The 18,982-nt window shown below is 41.8% G+C and overlaps 1 protein-coding gene across 1 annotated transcript in view; it reads right to left on the reverse strand.

The window, feature by feature from the left end:
- Eif3h (eukaryotic translation initiation factor 3 subunit H) overlaps nt 1-18,982 on the reverse strand; it is a 78,240-nt gene that overhangs the window by 10,506 nt on the left and 48,752 nt on the right. The window contains exons 3-5 of the mRNA XM_051202476.1: nt 4,289-4,456; nt 2,697-2,796; nt 1,597-1,746 (exon numbers count right to left, since the gene is read on the reverse strand). Coding sequence (XP_051058433.1) covers nt 1,597-1,746; nt 2,697-2,796; nt 4,289-4,456 — 418 coding nt within the window. The remainder of the gene's footprint in view (nt 1-1,596; nt 1,747-2,696; nt 2,797-4,288; nt 4,457-18,982) is intronic.

Genomic DNA, 18,982 nt, shown 5'->3' on the forward strand with positions numbered 1-18,982 from the left:
GTTTGCAGGTTAAATTCATGTCTAAAAGACTTCTCAGAAGGTGCTGAAGGGAAGAGGGGAGGTCCTGAGTCTCCTCAGAGGAGATGTCAGGCACTGGGGGCTGACCTACTAGGGGCAGCATGGGGCCCTGTGGGAAGAAAAGTAAGAAGCAGGAGTACTTTCTGAAGAGATTCTGACAGCTAGAGCGGGCCAGGGTGACTGGTTGTGCTGGAATCATGTGTATGCTGCACCGCCCCCCCAACCCAAGAACAGGCTCCTTTTAGCATTTGTCTCATTCCCTGGGATCTGGTGGGCAATGTTGGATACAAAACCAGGGCTGGAGAAACAGAAATGAAGGTCAAAATCCCTACCTTCATCCTGCAAGCTAATACCTAAACCCTCATGTCTGGGGTGCCTGAGATGTCCAGAATGCATGTGGACAGTGAGAATCAGCTGTGCAAACTGACAACTAAAATGCATGAGACTGAGACCATCCCACTTTCCTTCTGATGTGACGGGAGAGGCTGGGCCAGTTGTGCTGGTGCAGTCATCCCAGTGGATGGAAATTATATCAATCAAGAGTCTTACTGCACTTGTATTTTTTGTATTCAAGTTTGCATGGTTTCTAATAAAGGATTCAAACCTGAGGAAGGGAGGGAGGGAGGTTGGTTGAGAGAAGGAAGGAAGGAAGGAAGGAAGGGAGGGAGGGAGGGAGGGAGGGAGGGAGGGAGGGAGGGAGGAAGGAAGGAAGGAAGGAAGGAAGGAAGGAAGGAAGGAAGGAAGGAAGGAAGGGACCTTAGCTAGGTTGTAAATGTTGAAGGGGAAACTGTTTCTTCCAGTCAAATGATTATCATTTTACAATTTAAGTCTACTGATGTTCCACAAAGGAAAATCACTAAAGAGAAAGGATATTTAAGAGAAGCTGTTTTTGAATTTACTAACATTTCTCCCACGAGGACTGGGACCTGGCCTGGAGTAGTCACTCAACAACAGTCATTTGCCTAGCATGTGTGAGGTCGTGCAGTCAATCCCTTTAACTACAAAAAGGGGAGGGGTGGGGGCAAGAAATTAGGGAAGTCAGGAAATAAACAATAATTTCAGAAACACAGCAAAATTAAAAATACTATCTTGCCAATTCGACAGCTAAACAGTGACACTAGAGGAAACTGCATCCTTGCTGCAACTTCTAAAACAGCAGAAGCCAGTGTCAGGATCAGAAATGCTAAGTGTGATCAACTGCGCTAATACCTGGAAGTCTATGCTTGAAAAGCCTCCATCGGAACAAGGGCAGCTGCAGTCAAGTGAAGACCTCTCTCTCCTAGTGAACAATATACAGACTCAGAGCACAGCATGAGGCTCAGGGATCGGGTACAGCAAACAGTATCAGACTAAATTTCAGAGCCCTCCCTGGCCCTTACCCTCTCAGTAAAGAAGGCAGCCCAGGGCTCTTACAACAGTGATCAAAGAGGGTTTCACAAGGGTCATAACAGGGCTAGACAAACATTATACACTATTACACGTATCTCTGTAACCTCCAAGTGTTCTTCAGTAATTTCTCATGTTTCACAAAACTGATTTCATAAAAGCAAGATCCTTATAGAAGGAAGGGCTGCTTACCTGCTAGCAAGGCTGAGCAGTTCGTGTTTATCTGCTACGGCTGACTTCTTCTCAAGCTCCCACATTAGGACATTGATGAGATGGGAATTCTTAATCACAATTGGCACTTCCTCAAACATGTGCTCGAAGGTGATGCTTGCCTTTTTCAACCTGTGAAGTAAGTTACAAACACTTGAGGCTGATGGTCAGAACTGAAAAGCAAATTGACTATTTCATACATTTTACAATGTTACAGGCGGTGATTTGAGTAACTCTGAAAATGATCTGAATCTGAGCTGTAAGCCTGAAAATGAGGTCTTTGGCAAAAGAAACTACTCATCCTCTGAAATCAGGAGCTCTCAAGTTTCCAATGACACTGAAATGTCACCGTGAATTGTGACACAATCTACACTTATAGCAGCTAGAAAAGGGCCATGCTCTTTACACTTCTGGAAAGTTACAGCCAAGTCCCAGGAGATGCCACACCAAGTGCAGAACACAGCTTCTCCTAGGTTAGCTGCAGCTCCACACTCACAACTAGTCACGAGTCAGCTTTTCTTTCAAAAACCTACATATGTGACTTTTAGGAGCCAATTGGGAAAGCAGAGATGAAGTGTCCACCATGAAGTTTCATACGAAGTAAGAACTTTCACAGTAACAGAAGACTTCTAAATATACTTACTCCCATGCCACAAAGTGGATCACACAACAGTTAATGTGCTGTGTACCTGTTACCCCTAAGTTTCCAGCAAGCCCCTTTTTTCTCTGAATCCTTGAAAGGTTTAGGTCTATTCCACTTCCTCATGAAACAGGCCATGTGGTGCAGAAGCAGGCTACAGCCACTCTTCTCTCTCCTTTTATTCCACCACTTCTAAAGGGCTTCAAATATGGTGGCTAATTAATTCCCACTAACTGAAGTCACCAAGTAAACACAGCAGATGAGACTTTCCATACAGAATCGTTTAAACACGGAAAGGGAGAAAGCAAGTGGCATTTGCACAATGCAGAAGTATTTTCATCCACACGGAGATGGCATTACCATAGCCCAATACATGACTAACTGAAATCCTAAAAGAAACACAAGTCCTTTACAACGTGCCTCATGGGCCTAGAACACTTACGCTTCGGGGGAGAAGTCCTTCTCTTTACAAACTTCCATCAGTTTAGGAGTCAGTCTGTATGCCTTCAGTGACAGAGATCCTTGGGCAGTTTTTATGGGATCTCAAAAAAGAAAAAGAAAGACATTACTGAGAATACCATCACTACTAGTTCTCATACAGCACTAATTCTAGGCACACTGTTACTTATCATATAAGCTTTAAAATATGAAGACCAAATTAAATAATCAGGACATAATTTGAAGCTGACTAAACCCAGCATAACTTCCACTTTCAAACAAAAACTAGGTGGGATACCTTCAAATTCATCCCTCAACAAGAACCAGTAAACTTGGTGAAAATTAAATATGTGATAATGTTCCATAGATCTTGCATAGATAGGAAAAAAATACTCATGAATATTAAACATAGAAAATCTCTGTGTACACTTATACAGCCCTTCAGTCAATAAACTGAAAACAAATAGCCCTGGGAACAAAGCGTATCATCCCAGTGAGTGCTGTCCACAGTTCTTCACTAAAGCAGATGTAAAAACAAAACCACTCCATCCAAGCGCTATCACAACGTGTCGCTTCAGTTTTACAGAAACAAAGTTTGTCAAAACTGACTGCTTGAACACTCAGCAAGGAAGGGAGCTTAGCACTTGCTACACGATAACGGCTCTGGTGTGCCAACGCTTGCCTAAAACCTGTGTCAACATTCATGTTGTCTGAAATTCAACACAGTGAAACTTTTAGCAATAGGTGATAAAATGAAAACCAAAATAGATTGAAGCAAGTGGAAAATTCATCAAGGTCTGATGATGCAATGTTTCCAGCCAATATAAGTGCACTTTAACAACTTGTTCTCTCTGTAATCCAATTGCTAACACACTGAAACAATTTCAGGGCAGCTCATAAGATTGATCGTATTCATTAGTATTTTTTCTGACAGATACTCAGGACGTTACATTTACTTCTCAGCTGGAAACTATATGCAAGTCTGCCAGATATGGCAAACTGTGAGTGTTTGGGAAGGGGGAGGCTATAAAGCTGTTAAATTGCCTACGGTTCTGATATAGCACAGAACATCTGGTCTGGAGAGCTTGAGGAAACACCATTAAATAGGCCGAAAGAAAAAAAATCTTTGTGCTAAGAAACAGTCCAGGTTTTGTATGCTGCTGTCAGAGGTTTAAAAAAAAAAAAAAAAGAAAAAAGAAAAAAGAAAGAAAGAGAAAAAGAAAAGGAAAACTTGGCACGCTGTATTATGATTGGTCAGTCACGTACGGAACCAGACACGCCAGCAATCGGAGTTTGTTAGACATCTGGTCTTATTCCACCAGCCCCTGCAAGGAGGGAGGGAGAGGAGGAAAAAAATTGAAGCAGCTACTCCAGCATTCCAAAATGTACACATCAGGGCTCTGATAGCAAGAAAAATAAACAGAAAGAAGGAAACCCTGTCTAGACGGAGCTGCTGCTGAGGCTGCTGCAGAACGGGGCTGATATTTACTTGCGAAGGCCTGCCAGGGCTGCTCCACGAGTCAGAAAGACAGAAAGCAAAAATAGCAGTAATAATATTACGGGAGGAAAAGAATAATAAAGGAGCCTCCTACTAACCGTAAATGAGAACGACGGATTCTTCAATGGCGTGCTGGTAACTGAACTGAGAATCCAGAAGTGCCCGGGTAACAAACGAGCCATAATACGTGGACTGATACCAGCCCACATGGAGGTGATCGATGTTGACATGGCGGAGGCTGCGCATCATCTCCATCTGATACTGGACTAGATGATGTAACAGAGGGCAAGTAAAAGAAGCAAAAGTAAATAAATAAATGAATGAATGAATAAAAATAAACAAATGAAAACCCCAAGCATTTAAGGATGCCCCAAACATTAAAAATAAACCTTTTTTCATTTACACAAAAGGAGAACAAAGTTTTCAAATCACTTCAAATAACTGGTCTTTCCCTTTTTTCTTTAACAAAAACACCAAGTTAATAAATGTCCTGTTCTAATCAAGAAATTGTTAGTTGTAGTCCCTACTTCCCTTTTGAAAGCTCTAAAAACAATTTACAATTATCAGACTGTATCATTTCATCCAATTGATGGTTGAGACTGGTTATCTCTGTCTCCTTCACATGCAACTTTGGAACTAAGAACTAAATCCATCAAGAAAACTAAGGGGAAACAATTACCACACCATTTACACAGGAACCAGACACAGGCTATAACGGCTTCAATATAAGAATTCATTTTTGCCTTCATCTAGTGCCCCCTACTGCATCTACTTTACTTGTCTTTTAAAAAGCATTCTCTTCTCTTTGTATTCATTTGTGTTAACAGATGATATTTTATTAGACTGGTTGTATTTTAATAGTATATATACAATGAAAGGTCCAACAGTGTTTCCTTTTGCTGAATTAATGAAATATATATATAATTTAAAGCAGTGATACTAAAAAAAAGAGGTACACATGACATTAAAAAGCAATATAAAATTAGGGAAATGGCTCAGAGGTTAAGAAAAGTGAGTCTAGCTATCAGGGTCCACATCAGACAGCTCGAAACCACCTTTACCTCCACCTCTGGGGAGTACTAGATGCCTGCATCTTGGCTCTGCAGGTGCGTGCACACACGCGCGCGTGCACACACACACACACACACACACAGACAAATAAATAAAAATAAATCTTTTATAATAAGCATTACAGCCTAATGCACACCAAAGGTAAAATAAAGGGGAAAGTTTTATAGTCAACATATAGTCCAAGCTATGGAACAGCATAGCCATAACTGGTTGACCTTGAACCTGACAACTTTATTTTCAAAACTTGACTATGTTTTACCAAGAATTGTATTACTGCTATTCCTCTGGCCATAACACTATGGTTTCAAAAAGAAAAGACTCACATCACAACGTTTTTCAACATCTGTTATTAGGCAACGAAATTATAGATTTTATATCAAGGAGTAGGAGATGATTGAAAACTCTTCACCTACTAAAAACTGCAGAAGAGACCCAGACAGAGTGCTCCTATCACTACCTGCAAGGACCAAATTTCAATTCCAGTAATCTGCAACATGTGGATGCTGTGCTGCTGTCAAGATGCACATGGATACAGACAACTCTCTTCAAAGTGAGCTCATTCTTCATTATCCTCTGACTTGTATTACTTCTTTTGTTCTTTTTTTAAGAGTGCGGTGGAGGAGCTGGAGAAATGGCTCAGCAGTTTAGTGCACTTGTTACTCCCACCTGTATTTAGTTCCCAGCACCCACATGGCAGTTTACAACCATCTGTAACTCCAGTTCCATGGATCTTCTACCTCCATGGGCACCAGGCATTCAAATGGTGCATATACATACATCCACCCAAAACACCCATATACACCCAAAAAAGCAAAGAGAGTGACAAAGAAAGTAATACTAATATACTGCTCGATTTTATAAATTCTGTATATTTTTTTTCAACCTTATAAATAATATGTGAAAACAAAGCCCTATAACCATGTTACATTCTGGACCACAGTTAAAAACACCACAACTAAGCTGGAGGCATAGCTTGCTCAATGATAGAGCATGGGAAGCCCCCAGTTCAATACCTAATTAACCTAAAAAGAAAAACAGTAATTTAACAAGCTGCAACTAAATCAATAATCTTATATCAAGTCCTTTTGTCTTAGTATCATCTCTTTCTGTAATGTAAGAGACACCCCATAATTCCTTAACAGCAAACTTAACAGATTCTCCCTCAACAACCCAAATCATTCCTTTGGTCTCTAGCCATACTCTTAAGTTAATGTAAACTTATTTGAGGAATTTTAAGCAAATTTAACTTACAAATACATGCCTTAATACTATCAGTAAAATGGAAGCTAAAATGAAATTTCCTAGATTGTTTTACAATGAAAGTGAAAAGGGGATGGAGGACTTATCAAATAATCAACAGAACAAATACCATTAAACAAACACACAAACACCAATACTTGAAAAACTTCTGTCAGTGAGTGGCTGAGCCTTAGCCTGAGAGGGTTAGCATCTACCACACATCTGCTAGTTAAGTGGCCAAGTCTTAGTGCCATCTACTAACTTAGAAGAGTAGAAAAAAGATGAAGTGTTCCTGCCAGTCTTAACATTTTCCCTGTGGGGATTGTGCTGTCTCTGATCTTTAGTTTTCTCATTTCTAAAGACATCTGAGAACTTAGCTAGGCCTCCACATTGTTCATTGGACATGCTAATTATAAACAATGACTTGTCTATTAGTTAAAGCAGGCATGCATTAGTACTTTAAGCAAAATGCATTTTGGGGGAAAATAGTCTATAAGCTTGCTAAGATTCCCTCAAATAGCTTGGATAAAATGGATTTTACAAGAGCATTTTAGAATATGTCACAGAGTTTTAAAATATTGCAAGATCAGTAGCAAAACTAGCAAGTCCAGCTCCCCTACTCTTCTTACACCATAGGACCTCCAATAAGACCAATAAAGATGAAGCCCTTCTCTATACTAGAAGAGGCAGAGACACAAGCCCCCAGACTGCTGGATGTATAAACAAGCCTGGGGGCTAAGAGACCTGATTATCAAGGGAGGGCCTCTGAACCACAAAGAGCTAAGATTCTGGAAGATCCTTCACAAGTCACCTAACTACTTTAAATAAATATAAAAGTGAAAGAGCAAAGACAAGTGAATGAACTAAACTGCTTTTAGAAATTCCAAAGTGGGCCAGATATGATGGTGCATGCCTGTAATCCCAACACTTGGGATAGAGACAAGCGGATCGACTGCCACAGTTGAAGGCCATCCTGATCTCTGTATAGAGATTTACATAGAAAACCCAAAACATCCCAGTAATTTCACACTATACAACAAAGTCTGTGCTTGGTCCAGGCTGTACAAAGTGTCTTTAACATGAGATGGCTGTACTGTGAGGCTGAGGCAGAGGCCCCATCCAAAGCATGTGCTATCTGAGAAAGGTCACTTGGAGTCAACTCAGAAAATGATGTTTCTACCATATACAAGGGAGGAACCAGACAGCTCACAAACAGCCATGTGAACTGAGTCTATCTGCAGACATTTAAGGACTGTCCTGGTTCTCAGGTTGACAGAAACATGTGGTCCTTATGTCCCCACTTAGCTTTTTTTCCTCCCACCCTAATTTTCAAACTGCTTGTTGCTAAAACTAAGTACAAGTAAGTAAACAGTAGAAAGCACCACTAAATTCTCAAGACAAAAGCAACACTCCCAGCAGCCACCATCAGTCAACTCAATTAAGGTGACACAGCAGCCGGCACCCATTTACGTGCTCACTGTAGAGACACAAGGAAACCAATCATGAAGTGGTGACGTGACCATTACAGTAAGCTTTACACTGTTAATAACAAGAACGGTCATTTTAGATTTTGATTGCTAGGTTAACACCACTACTTTTGTGGCTGTGTTAAGTTCATCAGAAGTAGGCAGATAAGATGAGCACATAATCCACAGATAAAAAGAGAAGCATCAGGATGTATGGATGTGGCCAAGTTCTTGCCCACAGCTCTGGGAAACATGACAGAATTCAAACTCACATCTAGCCATTCCTATGTAGGGAGTAGCTCACAACAGAAGGAAGAAAACCAAACCCAAAGGAAGCAAAAGGAAAAAAGAAAAGGAGCCCTTAATAGACAGCCATAACTCATCACTGCTGCACTAATGCAGACCAGTGAAGCAACAAGCTGCCAACTTCTCAAAGCTGGTCATGGCTGGACACTTCCATCTTGGGTGACAATTTCTCTACTTAAGAGAAGCAGTGGAAGCAGTCGACCAATGGTATTCACTTCTGAATTAATGGCTTGGGGATCCTGGGAATTTTCCAAGGAAAAATGACAACGGGAAAATACTGCAGAGGAGGGACTACTTTTAAATTGACAATAATGTTCAACAGAAGGGCTTAGAATTTCATTACAAGAAGTCTGGGGAAGAAGTTTTAAAATATTCTTAAAACCAAACACTCAGACTGGAGAGTTACCTCTGCAGGGAAGGGGACCTGCTGCCAAGCCCGATGGCAACTAAGTTCTATCCCTGGGACCCTCAAGGTGAAAGGAGAGAAACAATGGACCCCTGAAGTTGTCCTCTGATGTCCACTCTCACACATTCCTAGTCCTCCACACAATAAATAAAATGTGATTCGCTTTTTTTAAAGCAAGGCTAGTCTCTAACCACCTGAAAAGAAGCAGCAAGCAGCAAATACATGTTGCAGACAAACTGGTGGCTATTACTAAGCCAAGTCAGGTTACCAATACAAAACCTGCACCCAGATATAAGGGAGGCAGTGCCCTAATATGAAGCAGCTTATTATTACATGGGTTGAAGCTTCACAAATCACTTCAACCTCTACCATCATCTTAACCACCTAGGCCTTGTCGAGCAACAGAGAACCTCATGGCAGCACTAGCAGCTGCTCCAGGGCCTCAGGCGGACTGCCCAGTAACTACTCTTTTAAAAGCCCACATCCCAGTGCTTTCTTTTATTTTGAAATCCAGGAACCCTGAAAACAAAATTATCTTCTACTGGCCTGCTCTGTCTGGAGTGACTCTGGCAGCCTACCATATGGACAAGAGGACTGCCCACTCTAGAACAACTAACCATCTCCTTCACAGTCACTTCCTTGCTAGACCCCTTTTATATCCATTTTCAAAACCGTTTATTGTGTATGTGTGTACATGTAAAAGTCAAGCAGCTGGCTCTCCTCCTCCACCATTCAGGTTCTGAGGACTAAGCTCAGGTCACTGAGTGGGTACCCACTGAGATGCTTGTGAAACAGTCCTTCACTGGTGAACAGGGACAGGTGACTGTGCCAGGATGAGCTAATTCTCATAAATAAAGCTGCAGCACAACTGAAATAAAAACTAGAGGTCTGTCTAGCAGATTGGGAGAAAGAAGTGTACTGATGTATTACTAGGGAACTTTTGAAGGCCAAAATAATCTGAATTTTAAAAAATTGAAAAACAATTTAAAGGCCTACTATCTCAATTACAACATTACATAAAATAAATCCAAGTTTAAAGATGTATTATACATGATTCAAAAACACTCACAGATAAAGCCTGGATGGGAAAGGGTACATTTAGGTATGAAAAAAAGAAATCATCCCTTACTAATCATTTACTAGTCCAACTTCCCAAGTGGTCTGCACATTATCTAACTCAGAGTAACTGTAACAAGCTAATCATAATTGTGGAAATGTTTTCACAAAAGCCATCTACCACAGCTTTAACCAATTTGCTTTTACACTCTAACTCAAACCTAGGCAGCAAGCCGCTCACTCATAGACCCTTTCTGGGGAACATGGAGTAGATGACATCTGACATACCAGAAGCAACAAAGAGAAGCCACACGGCTTCTCGTGCTTGAGATAACTCTAACAAAGCACGACCAGTAAGAAGTTAAGTGGTCAGACTACTACCAAAGGCTTTTAGGTGCCAACATAAATGCAAAATCAGGCTCCAATTTTGAAACTTGGGTCAAGATTGAGTTGTCATTAAACACTGGCTCAGATCAAGCAGGGACATAGCAATGAAGCACATACTCCATAGAAAAGAAAAACAGAATATGCAAATAGCTTTCTTTAAAAACATGCAAAGCCATATAATAGCCCTGTAACAAACTAGTGATTTCAACAAATTCCGTCAAAGTGTAATGGACAAAAGCCTCCTCTCTGACCAGGCACTGTGGCCCAGAGAGCACTGAAGAAAACAATGACAAGCCTCTTTCCCGCAGCACAGGGGGGTGCTGAGGAGCATCACAGGCTGAGTGTTTAGCAAGACAAACTTTTTATTCTGTGCTTTCCTTTTCATACTGAGATTCTCTGCCAAGCCGCACATACGTTCCAGGCAATGTTCAAAGCTAGGAGCAGATGTAGATTTAAGCAAACAGAATGTGCATTTGAAAGAAGAATTAAATACAGTCTACTTTGGGTGGGGAGAATTATGGAATACACAGATTTCTCAAAAGTTCCATAGTCTCTTCACCCTGTCTGTATCATGAATTTGTCCCTTGTTTCAATTAACACATCTGTTATTAATGCCACTCCTGTGACGGCTTGTGAATTTTGGTAATGGTTCAAATTTTCACAATGAAGTGTTCAATATAAAGTTCTTCTTTATCTAAAAACTACTCTGTCCTCTTTAAAAGAATTAATGACAAAATACTTACTGCCTTTGTCCTGAGTGGTCAGATATACTGCTTAAACTGATTATGGGGACAAGGAAATAAAAGGTAAGGTGAGAGGTGGGGTGATGACTCTATTTGTTATAACTACTGAAACATTTTTTGAGGGGGTATTGGTGTGTGTTTAAGCAGTTGTCCATGAAACAGAAGAAAGTAAAAGAAAATCCTATCTTTATCCTGTAACATGCAATGTCATCATAATCAGGTCATAAAATATAGTCAATACAATGTATTTCTTTAAGGTTATGAAAACACATTCACTTAGTAAACACAAAGGCACTAGGAAGTTAATTGCATGTTACTTGACATCTGTGTACGAAGTTAATTTCCCTACACAGGAGCAGGGACACTATTCTTCACTCCATGAAAAACTATTACAAAATGACTCTAGAATGGTATATGAAAGACCAAATGATAATCTACTTTACATTTACAGCCATCTATGAGGGGCTGACTACTTTAGTGTGATTATAAAACTAAGGGCTATTCTGAAGAATGGAACGTTGAAAAATATTGATAAAAAGGCAAATTATCAGAAAATTGTCTGTGTATGTTCATGTTCTACCCAAATCCACAAAGTAGCCCATGCTAAATTCTATACAATAACCAATAGTATTATGACAAGAAGTCTGAATTGGCAAAGAGAAGGCAGAAACTAGAACTAGAGTGAACAGAGTCGTGAACAGAGTCATTCATACATGAGGAATTCTAGGCTCTTGGCATTCCAGCTATCAAAAATTTACACTGTTCAACAGGACAGAAAAAAAACACCATCTCAAAGTAGAAGATTTTACCTAGCCCTACAATTGCCTAGCCCTACAGAGACTTCAATGAAAACTATCATGCATGGTTTTAAGAAATGGACATGGCGGTGGCTCATACCTTTAATCCCAGCATTCTGTGAGGTAGAGGTCAGCCTAGTCTACAGAGTGAGTTGCAGGACAGCAAGAGCTACAGAAAAACTCTTTAAAAAAAAAAAAAAAAAAAAAAAAGACACTTAGTCCTGCAATAAAAGCATCAGACTTGCCATTCCTGTAACTCTGTGTGTGTGTGTGTGTGTGTGTGTGTGGTTTTTTTTTTTTTTTTTTTTTAATGTGCAGGGCAAGAATGGGGCCATGAGTATTTTTCAAAATAACAACAATAGTGTATACTGGGGGTAAGGGATAAACATGAGGGGGAAAAAAAAATGGCTGTCAAGACCCAGGCTGCTGCCAAAGACCATGTCTGGGTCCGTGGTCCTACTGCAGGGGAGGTTTGTGTTGACCTCTGTGACACAACCTGTGGCCTTAGTGTACAGGAGCTAAGCTACTGCCAGAGCCATCTGGATCTGAGTTCCCAAGGCTTCCACCCAGAGTCAGGATGTCGACCAGGCTGAGCTGCTGCTTGGGGCCATGTCTGGGGCCATGGTCCAGCTGCAGCTGGGGTCTATGTAGTTGTCTGTGGCTCCTGTCATTTCAGGGGGCCAAAGGAACCATGCCAGATGAAACCAGAGGGCCATGCTGAGAAGGCCCTGCCCTTTGATAGGCCCAGGGAAAGCTGACTCCTGATTTCGGGAACACTGGTCCCACCCCTCAGCACAGGAGAGGATGAACCAACCCTGAGGGTATGGGTGTAAGGGAACTGGTTCCACCCTTTTGCCTGAGGTAGGTGGCCCCAGTGGCCTGGACTGACCAATGATACTACCCAGGCCTATAGCCAGGCCTTCGGTTGGTCCACCCTAACATCTATGCATCCAGGACCTGTGAAGGGATTGGTCCTGTGGAACAATACCCACAGGTTCTCCATGACTTGGGGCAGCCATAGGATCTTCCAGAGGGCTTCCAGTGAGAATCCAGTGATGATGGTGTGCCCGAAACCAGAGGTCTTGAGCCAGACCACTGATATACCAGTAAAGCTGACTGGACAAAGGATATACTATATGACACACCTCAGTTCCCAATGCCACCTGGACAAATGAAGAGGTGTCAGAGAGGCGGAAATGAAGGAGATAATGAAGAGGTTTTTCTTTGGTTTGGCTTAGTTTGTGGTCTGTTTTTCTTTTTCTTGCTTGCTTGCTTTGGGTTTTTACATTTTTCTTTTGTGAAGGGGCACTACAGGGATGGGGAGGGGAGGGTATAGGGGGACTGGAAGGGGTGCGTTGTGGGTGCCCATAAAGATGGCTGCACTCTATCTTGGCACAAGGACAGAGTTCAAAGCTGTCAGCAAATCACAAGACCTAAAGGTCAAAGGTGTGGCTACAGAAGGATGTTTCGGCCATCTTAGTCTAAATAACAACAGACCTGAATCTGAGGTATGGCTACTCCTGACCTCAAAGCTAGGGAATAAGAAGTTTAGAGCTAAGGTGTAGTTATTGAACCTGTAAGAATGGAAAATTTTAGCCTAACTCTCCCTAGACTATGCCCCCTAGCAGTGAGTAGGCAAAAGGTCACATTTTTGACTGTTTACAACAGGGCTGTTTACGACATCACTTGTGAGTGAGTGAACACAAGAAATGAGCCTTGTCACTCTACCCAGAAGCCCTAGCGAAAGCAGACTTCCTGGGCCAATTGCGGGCTTGGATAGTTCAAATTGATTGGTCCACACTGGATGTTATGAGATGATTGGTTTATGATGCATGGGCTTTGCTGCAACCCTATAAAAGCTATCTAAACCCTGTACCCAGGGTTCCCAGTCCTCTACCCCACGTGGAGTACGGCTGCAGACCCCAGTGCGCTGGAATATAAAAGACCTCATGCTTTTGCATCGAGACCGCTTCTCGTGAGTGATTTGGGGGGGCCGCCTTTCCTGAGTCAGGGCATGAGGGCCCACACCCTCTGCGGGTCTTTCAAAACCTTGAGTGAGGACAAAAAATAAATGTGTGGCATTTCAGTATTGACTGACCTGCCCTCCTGACCTTTATTCTGTCTCTCTCTCTTTCTCTCTATTATCTATAGATAGCCTTTCCCTCATCCACACTCCCCCACTCAGGTACAGACTTGGGAGTCGCCCTGCAAAGACTGCTCCCGACAGTGTGTGACGTGAAATTCCCAAAGAATCAATAAAGAAGTTAAAAAATAGCTGTCAAAATGAATCAAAGGTTTCATCCTACCTATATGGACCCATGCATTGATTTCAAACTCCAATTCTACAAACAAAACAAAAACCAGAGTGGGACACACCAGTGAAAAACATACCAAATAAAAAAGCTAGGGCTGCTGGCAGTTCACAGAAGGCTGGTGGCAGTTGACCCACTCACACAATCACTTTCCTTAGTTGGCAGCCCCTTCTCTAGGCGCTGAAGACTGGCGTCTTTTAGAAAGTGCACTCACTCCTCGATCTGTATGATCTGTATCGACAAGTTCAGAAGCTAACTTTCCATGTAAATGGCCTCTGCTGAGCCAACACCACATAGTTCACAGTGACCATCACCCCCACCCTGCAGTGCGCTGCTTCCGGCTTCGTCTTCAGTGCTAACACTGTGAGCCAGCACTCTATCACCCCTTCCCTAGCTTATACAGCCAAATACATTGGGATAAGAAGTCACTTTTTTCTACAGCTACAATCACTTCAACGCTTAGGGGAAAATTAGTGGCATGGGAAAATACTCATTCGTGGAGGATGGATCTGTCAGGACACAGTGGCCGTCTGGAGACAACTGGGGCAACTCCTAAAGCAATGGCTAAAACAGCAACAGCTCCTTGCTCTCCTGAGGAGAAAGATCTAAAAGTTTGGGTTTTTTAAAATATCTTTTTCCTATTATTTTCTTCTGGTTCTCTTGGTAGCACTAGTGATAGCACTAGGACACTCTGCGCCTAAAGTAGTAAAGAGGGTTAAATAGGATAATTAATGCCAAGTCTGCTATTACAAATCACCTCACAAAGAAATCAGGAGCTTTGTAATGGTCACCTGGTGGTTGGAAATATTTGGAATCAAGGAACTAGTACTTACCTGGGTTCAAAATTAAACATTTTGGAAAACTGAGTTTGATTAATTTTGACAGCCGGGTACTGTATGAAGTCCTGATTTACCATTTCTATATTGGGAACACAGACCATAGAAGGGCAAAGGAGATTGTACCTGACCACAAAAGACAAAGCATGATTTCATTGACATTCATCTCATGAAATTAAATTCATGTGTGTAAGTATGAATGTGACCAAGAAACAATCTACAATGAGAAAGATTACAAAAGGAAAAATACTTCTAGGTGTTAAAACTATAAGCTAATTATATTCTATACAATAAAGAACAGATTCAATAAAGAGAGAGACAAGCTCCAGAAATTAGATTTCAGGAATAGGTAATCTTGAGTGTTCTATTACTGCTATGCATGTGACAGTATAATTACGTTGTACTACACAAGTTTCTCCAGATTCCATTTTAAGTCTTTAAAAAAAGAGGAAATAAACCCCTGCCTCCAAGAAATGACTAAAAACCATTGGTATGGGAGGGGCAAGAGGTGCCAGCACACTAACGTCTGGGTGGCCCCCCTCAAAGGCCTGGGCAGGGGCTCCTTGGGAATGCCGACCATACAAAGAACTAACTCAAGGAGAAATGGCACTCAACTTTACAAAGTGCCATGTTTGGCTAAGGAGCTGATCCATCACTGCAAGTTTAACCGTCCAATTCTTTAAACGTTAAGATTTATATTGTAAAGCTGTTGTAAAAACAGTAATATGAGCCCAGCTGTGGAGCACTCGGGAGGCAGAGGCAGGTGCATCTCTGCAAATTTGAGGCCAGCCAGGTCTACAAAGCAAGTTCCAGGGCTACAATTTTTGAAAAGCATCAACTGTATGTAGCCTAACGAAAGAGAAACTGGCAAAACTGGAAAGTAACAGTACTACTGTCACAGAAACTATGGAAAGAGAAAATAATTTCCTATGGGTTAGCTGAACAAGAAAACCATTTCCATTCCCATAGTGTGTCTCCACCTCATTCCTTGCACATTCTGCTTCATCCAAACATTTTTGTGGGATAAGGAACACAGAACTTCGTGCTGAGACAAATGGTCAAACAGAGATCTTTCAGAACGACTCACAAAAGACAGTAATGTCTTTTTTAACAGTAATGTCTTTTTTAACATGTTTCATTTCCTGTTCAGATACTGTTTTAGGAGACAGGGTCAGTCCCCAACCCAGGAGTCCTTGGTCTGGGATTTCAGCTTAAATTTCTCCAAACACATACATATGACTTCTGTGAAGGAGGGCCTAAAGCTCTCACACATTCTCAAAGAGGCTTAAGAGTCAAAAGACTTGAACAGGTGCTAAGAACAAGGCTGAGTGGTCGGGGCTCTTAGGAAAGCCTGTCCTCTGTGGGGGCAGGAAGCATGGTGGAGTCTAAGTGTGAGGCAGTTGTCCATCCAGTTAGTGAACAGCTGCAAGTAGCATGGGCCAGCACTGAGCTGGCCAAAGACAGGCCAGGGGTTCCAAGAAAATACTAACCATCAGCTAGCCATAAGCAGGTACCTCCCCAGAAGAACACACCTTCCACCAACCAAGCTCGGTGGAGACCACACTCAACCATTCTATGGTCCAGGTAAACATTTCCCATGGTAGAGAGGAAAGAAACACACACACACACACCCTCCTGACAGGGCTGAGACCAGAGCTGGCTCACGAGGGCTGTTGTCCACTCGTGTGGAAAACATGCACAGACACAACTACCATAGGTAGAACATGCATGATTTTTTTCCTGCTGCCATGAACATTATTTCATTGCATTGCATTGCAAGAATCATTCTCAAAATGATGCACTCATCTTACCCTGCAGCATGTTTACAGCGACTTCTAAAACTGTTTAGTGACACCTATCTGCACAGCTGTCCTTACACAGTCTGAAACTCACATGGATACTTTTCCATAAGGCCCTTTTGGCCACAGTGTGCTGGGAAGCAAATGCTACTGAAAGTCAAGGAAATGACTGGAGGAATGTGCTGGAAACTACAAAAGAGACCAAGGAGCTCACTGTTCTATGTTCCTGCTCCATGTTCAGAAAAGAATTCAGTTAGTGACAAGGACAGGAATAAACCAAAAACCACAAATGTATACACAAGCAAGCATAATTAAGCATTCAGCACGGGTATTTGTCCCTGCAGCCACACAATGAGCAGTTTATCCCAATCGCATTGTGAAGATGTCCCAGATGCAGAGCAAGCAGTGCAGGATACAGGACACAGTGTTTCAAAGCAGCCTCTTCTGAAAAAGAAGGGCATCTTTTCCCTCCAAAAAAACTGCACTGCTCAGGCACCGAGGGGCTCCTGCGCTTCCTCCTTATAATAGGAATCAGAATTAGAGAGAGAGGGAGGGGGAGGGAGGGAGAAAAGGAGAGAGGGGAAGAGAGAGAGAGAGAGAGAGAGAGAGAGAGAGAGAGAGAGAGAGAGAGAGAGAGAGATTGAGAGAGAGAGAACACGAGACCCAAGCATTCATTCTTTCATATGTTCACCCAGAGCTCAAGGGTGGAGGCCTGCTAGGTGTAGAGAAGCATAGACATGGCGGCATTTAGTGAAGGAAAATAAAACACACAGGGGGTGGCAGCCAGCAATCAAGGACCCCTCAGATGCTGATGGACAGTATATACACAGTTCTCCAGGCCATGAAGGTGAACAAGCTGCCTGACAGGAGCAACCAGGAATTAACACTTCCAAGTCAAAGGCTTGCATTGCCCTGGCAAAGTTACTACCATATGAGAAAATAGCTGCAGTCTAAGCAAACAAGAGGCTTAGGATGCAACACTGTCATTAAATAAGGTAGAAGAAAATGCCCAAATGACCAGACTCTCCCCTAAAAACAGTTTTAACTCGTGTACCCAATTTATGCAATGAAAAAATGATTTGGTTTGATGCTTTTACACTGTGACAGTGACAACAGTAAACAGTCTTTGGCAGCTGCCACCTTTGCTGGGGTGTAAAGTAAAAACCGTAAGAGTTAAAGCAAGGGCCAAATAAGTAAACAGAATTTTGGTTGCTTCTTAGAATCAACTAGTTCTTACTTCGCTAATAATGCACAGAAATAAATGGAAAGGGGGCAGTTTTTTTATTAACTGTTTTAGAACCCTGGCAACCACAAATACAGTGAGAATGAAAACACGGCACACACGAGTGGTCCCAGGTCGGCAAAGGGAGGGCAGCAACAGGAATTAGTTTTAGAACTGACAAGACAGTTATGGGATGTAGCTCTGTAACAGAATGTGTGTTTGGAATCTGTAAAGTACACATAAGCAAGTGTACACACACCATACCCATACATACCAAAGATACCAATTTTAGACTAAGACAAAACCAAGTAGCTTATGGGAGTTCTCCACACTGACTACCCTGAAGGGCCACTCACAAAGTATCAATAAGCTAGGTATGAATTCAAGGTTATCCTGGGCTACACAGTGAGAGCCATAAGCTATATAATAAAACCCTGGTGAGGGAAGGAGGAAGGGAATGACTATCAACCAACCAATCATACAAACATCAGTAATTACCTCAGGGTTAGTCTCCTTTCAGATAAAGTAGCATTTCTTAAGCTTTCATCATCTGTGGACCTTTAGTTGGGCACTCATAGAAACTGAATTTCTTAAATTGCCGCTTCAATTTGGATTGCATAAGGAATAGTGGTTGCTTGCAAAGCTCTTTACTGGGATTAAGAGAGGAATCCATCAACAGGAAGTGTTGGTCACTGCTAGGGGATACTGGATAAATAACAGCCAATCATGGTGACTTCATACTGATTGTCTAAGGAGCAGGATAAAACTAAAAATTCATATTTTAATTGGGGAAAATATGCAGATCAGATCTGATCCTTGACTTAATTAAGCAGTGGGAGCTACTTGCACTCTGCCACAGAATTTAGATATTATTTAAAAAAAAAAAAAAAAAGTCAAGCAATCTCATCAACTTTGTCCTCTATAAGTAAAAATTACCACAGCTCACTTCCAAGTGGAAACACTTATTTGGGCACTGTATGTTTAGCTAACGGATACCACCTTATTTGAAAGAATGTGGGGGTGGCTTTACTGGCATTAAATGTGCCATAAATATAGGGGAAAACTTAACTCTGTTGTAACCTCCTCACAATGAATGAATGAATCTGGAAAAAAAGAACGCTTATTGACCAAACATTTGCTTTCAGTATTTCT

Source organism: Phodopus roborovskii, unplaced genomic scaffold (genome assembly GCF_943737965.1).
Source record: "Phodopus roborovskii unplaced genomic scaffold, PHOROB, whole genome shotgun sequence".
Taxonomy (NCBI): Eukaryota; Metazoa; Chordata; class Mammalia; order Rodentia; family Cricetidae; genus Phodopus; species Phodopus roborovskii.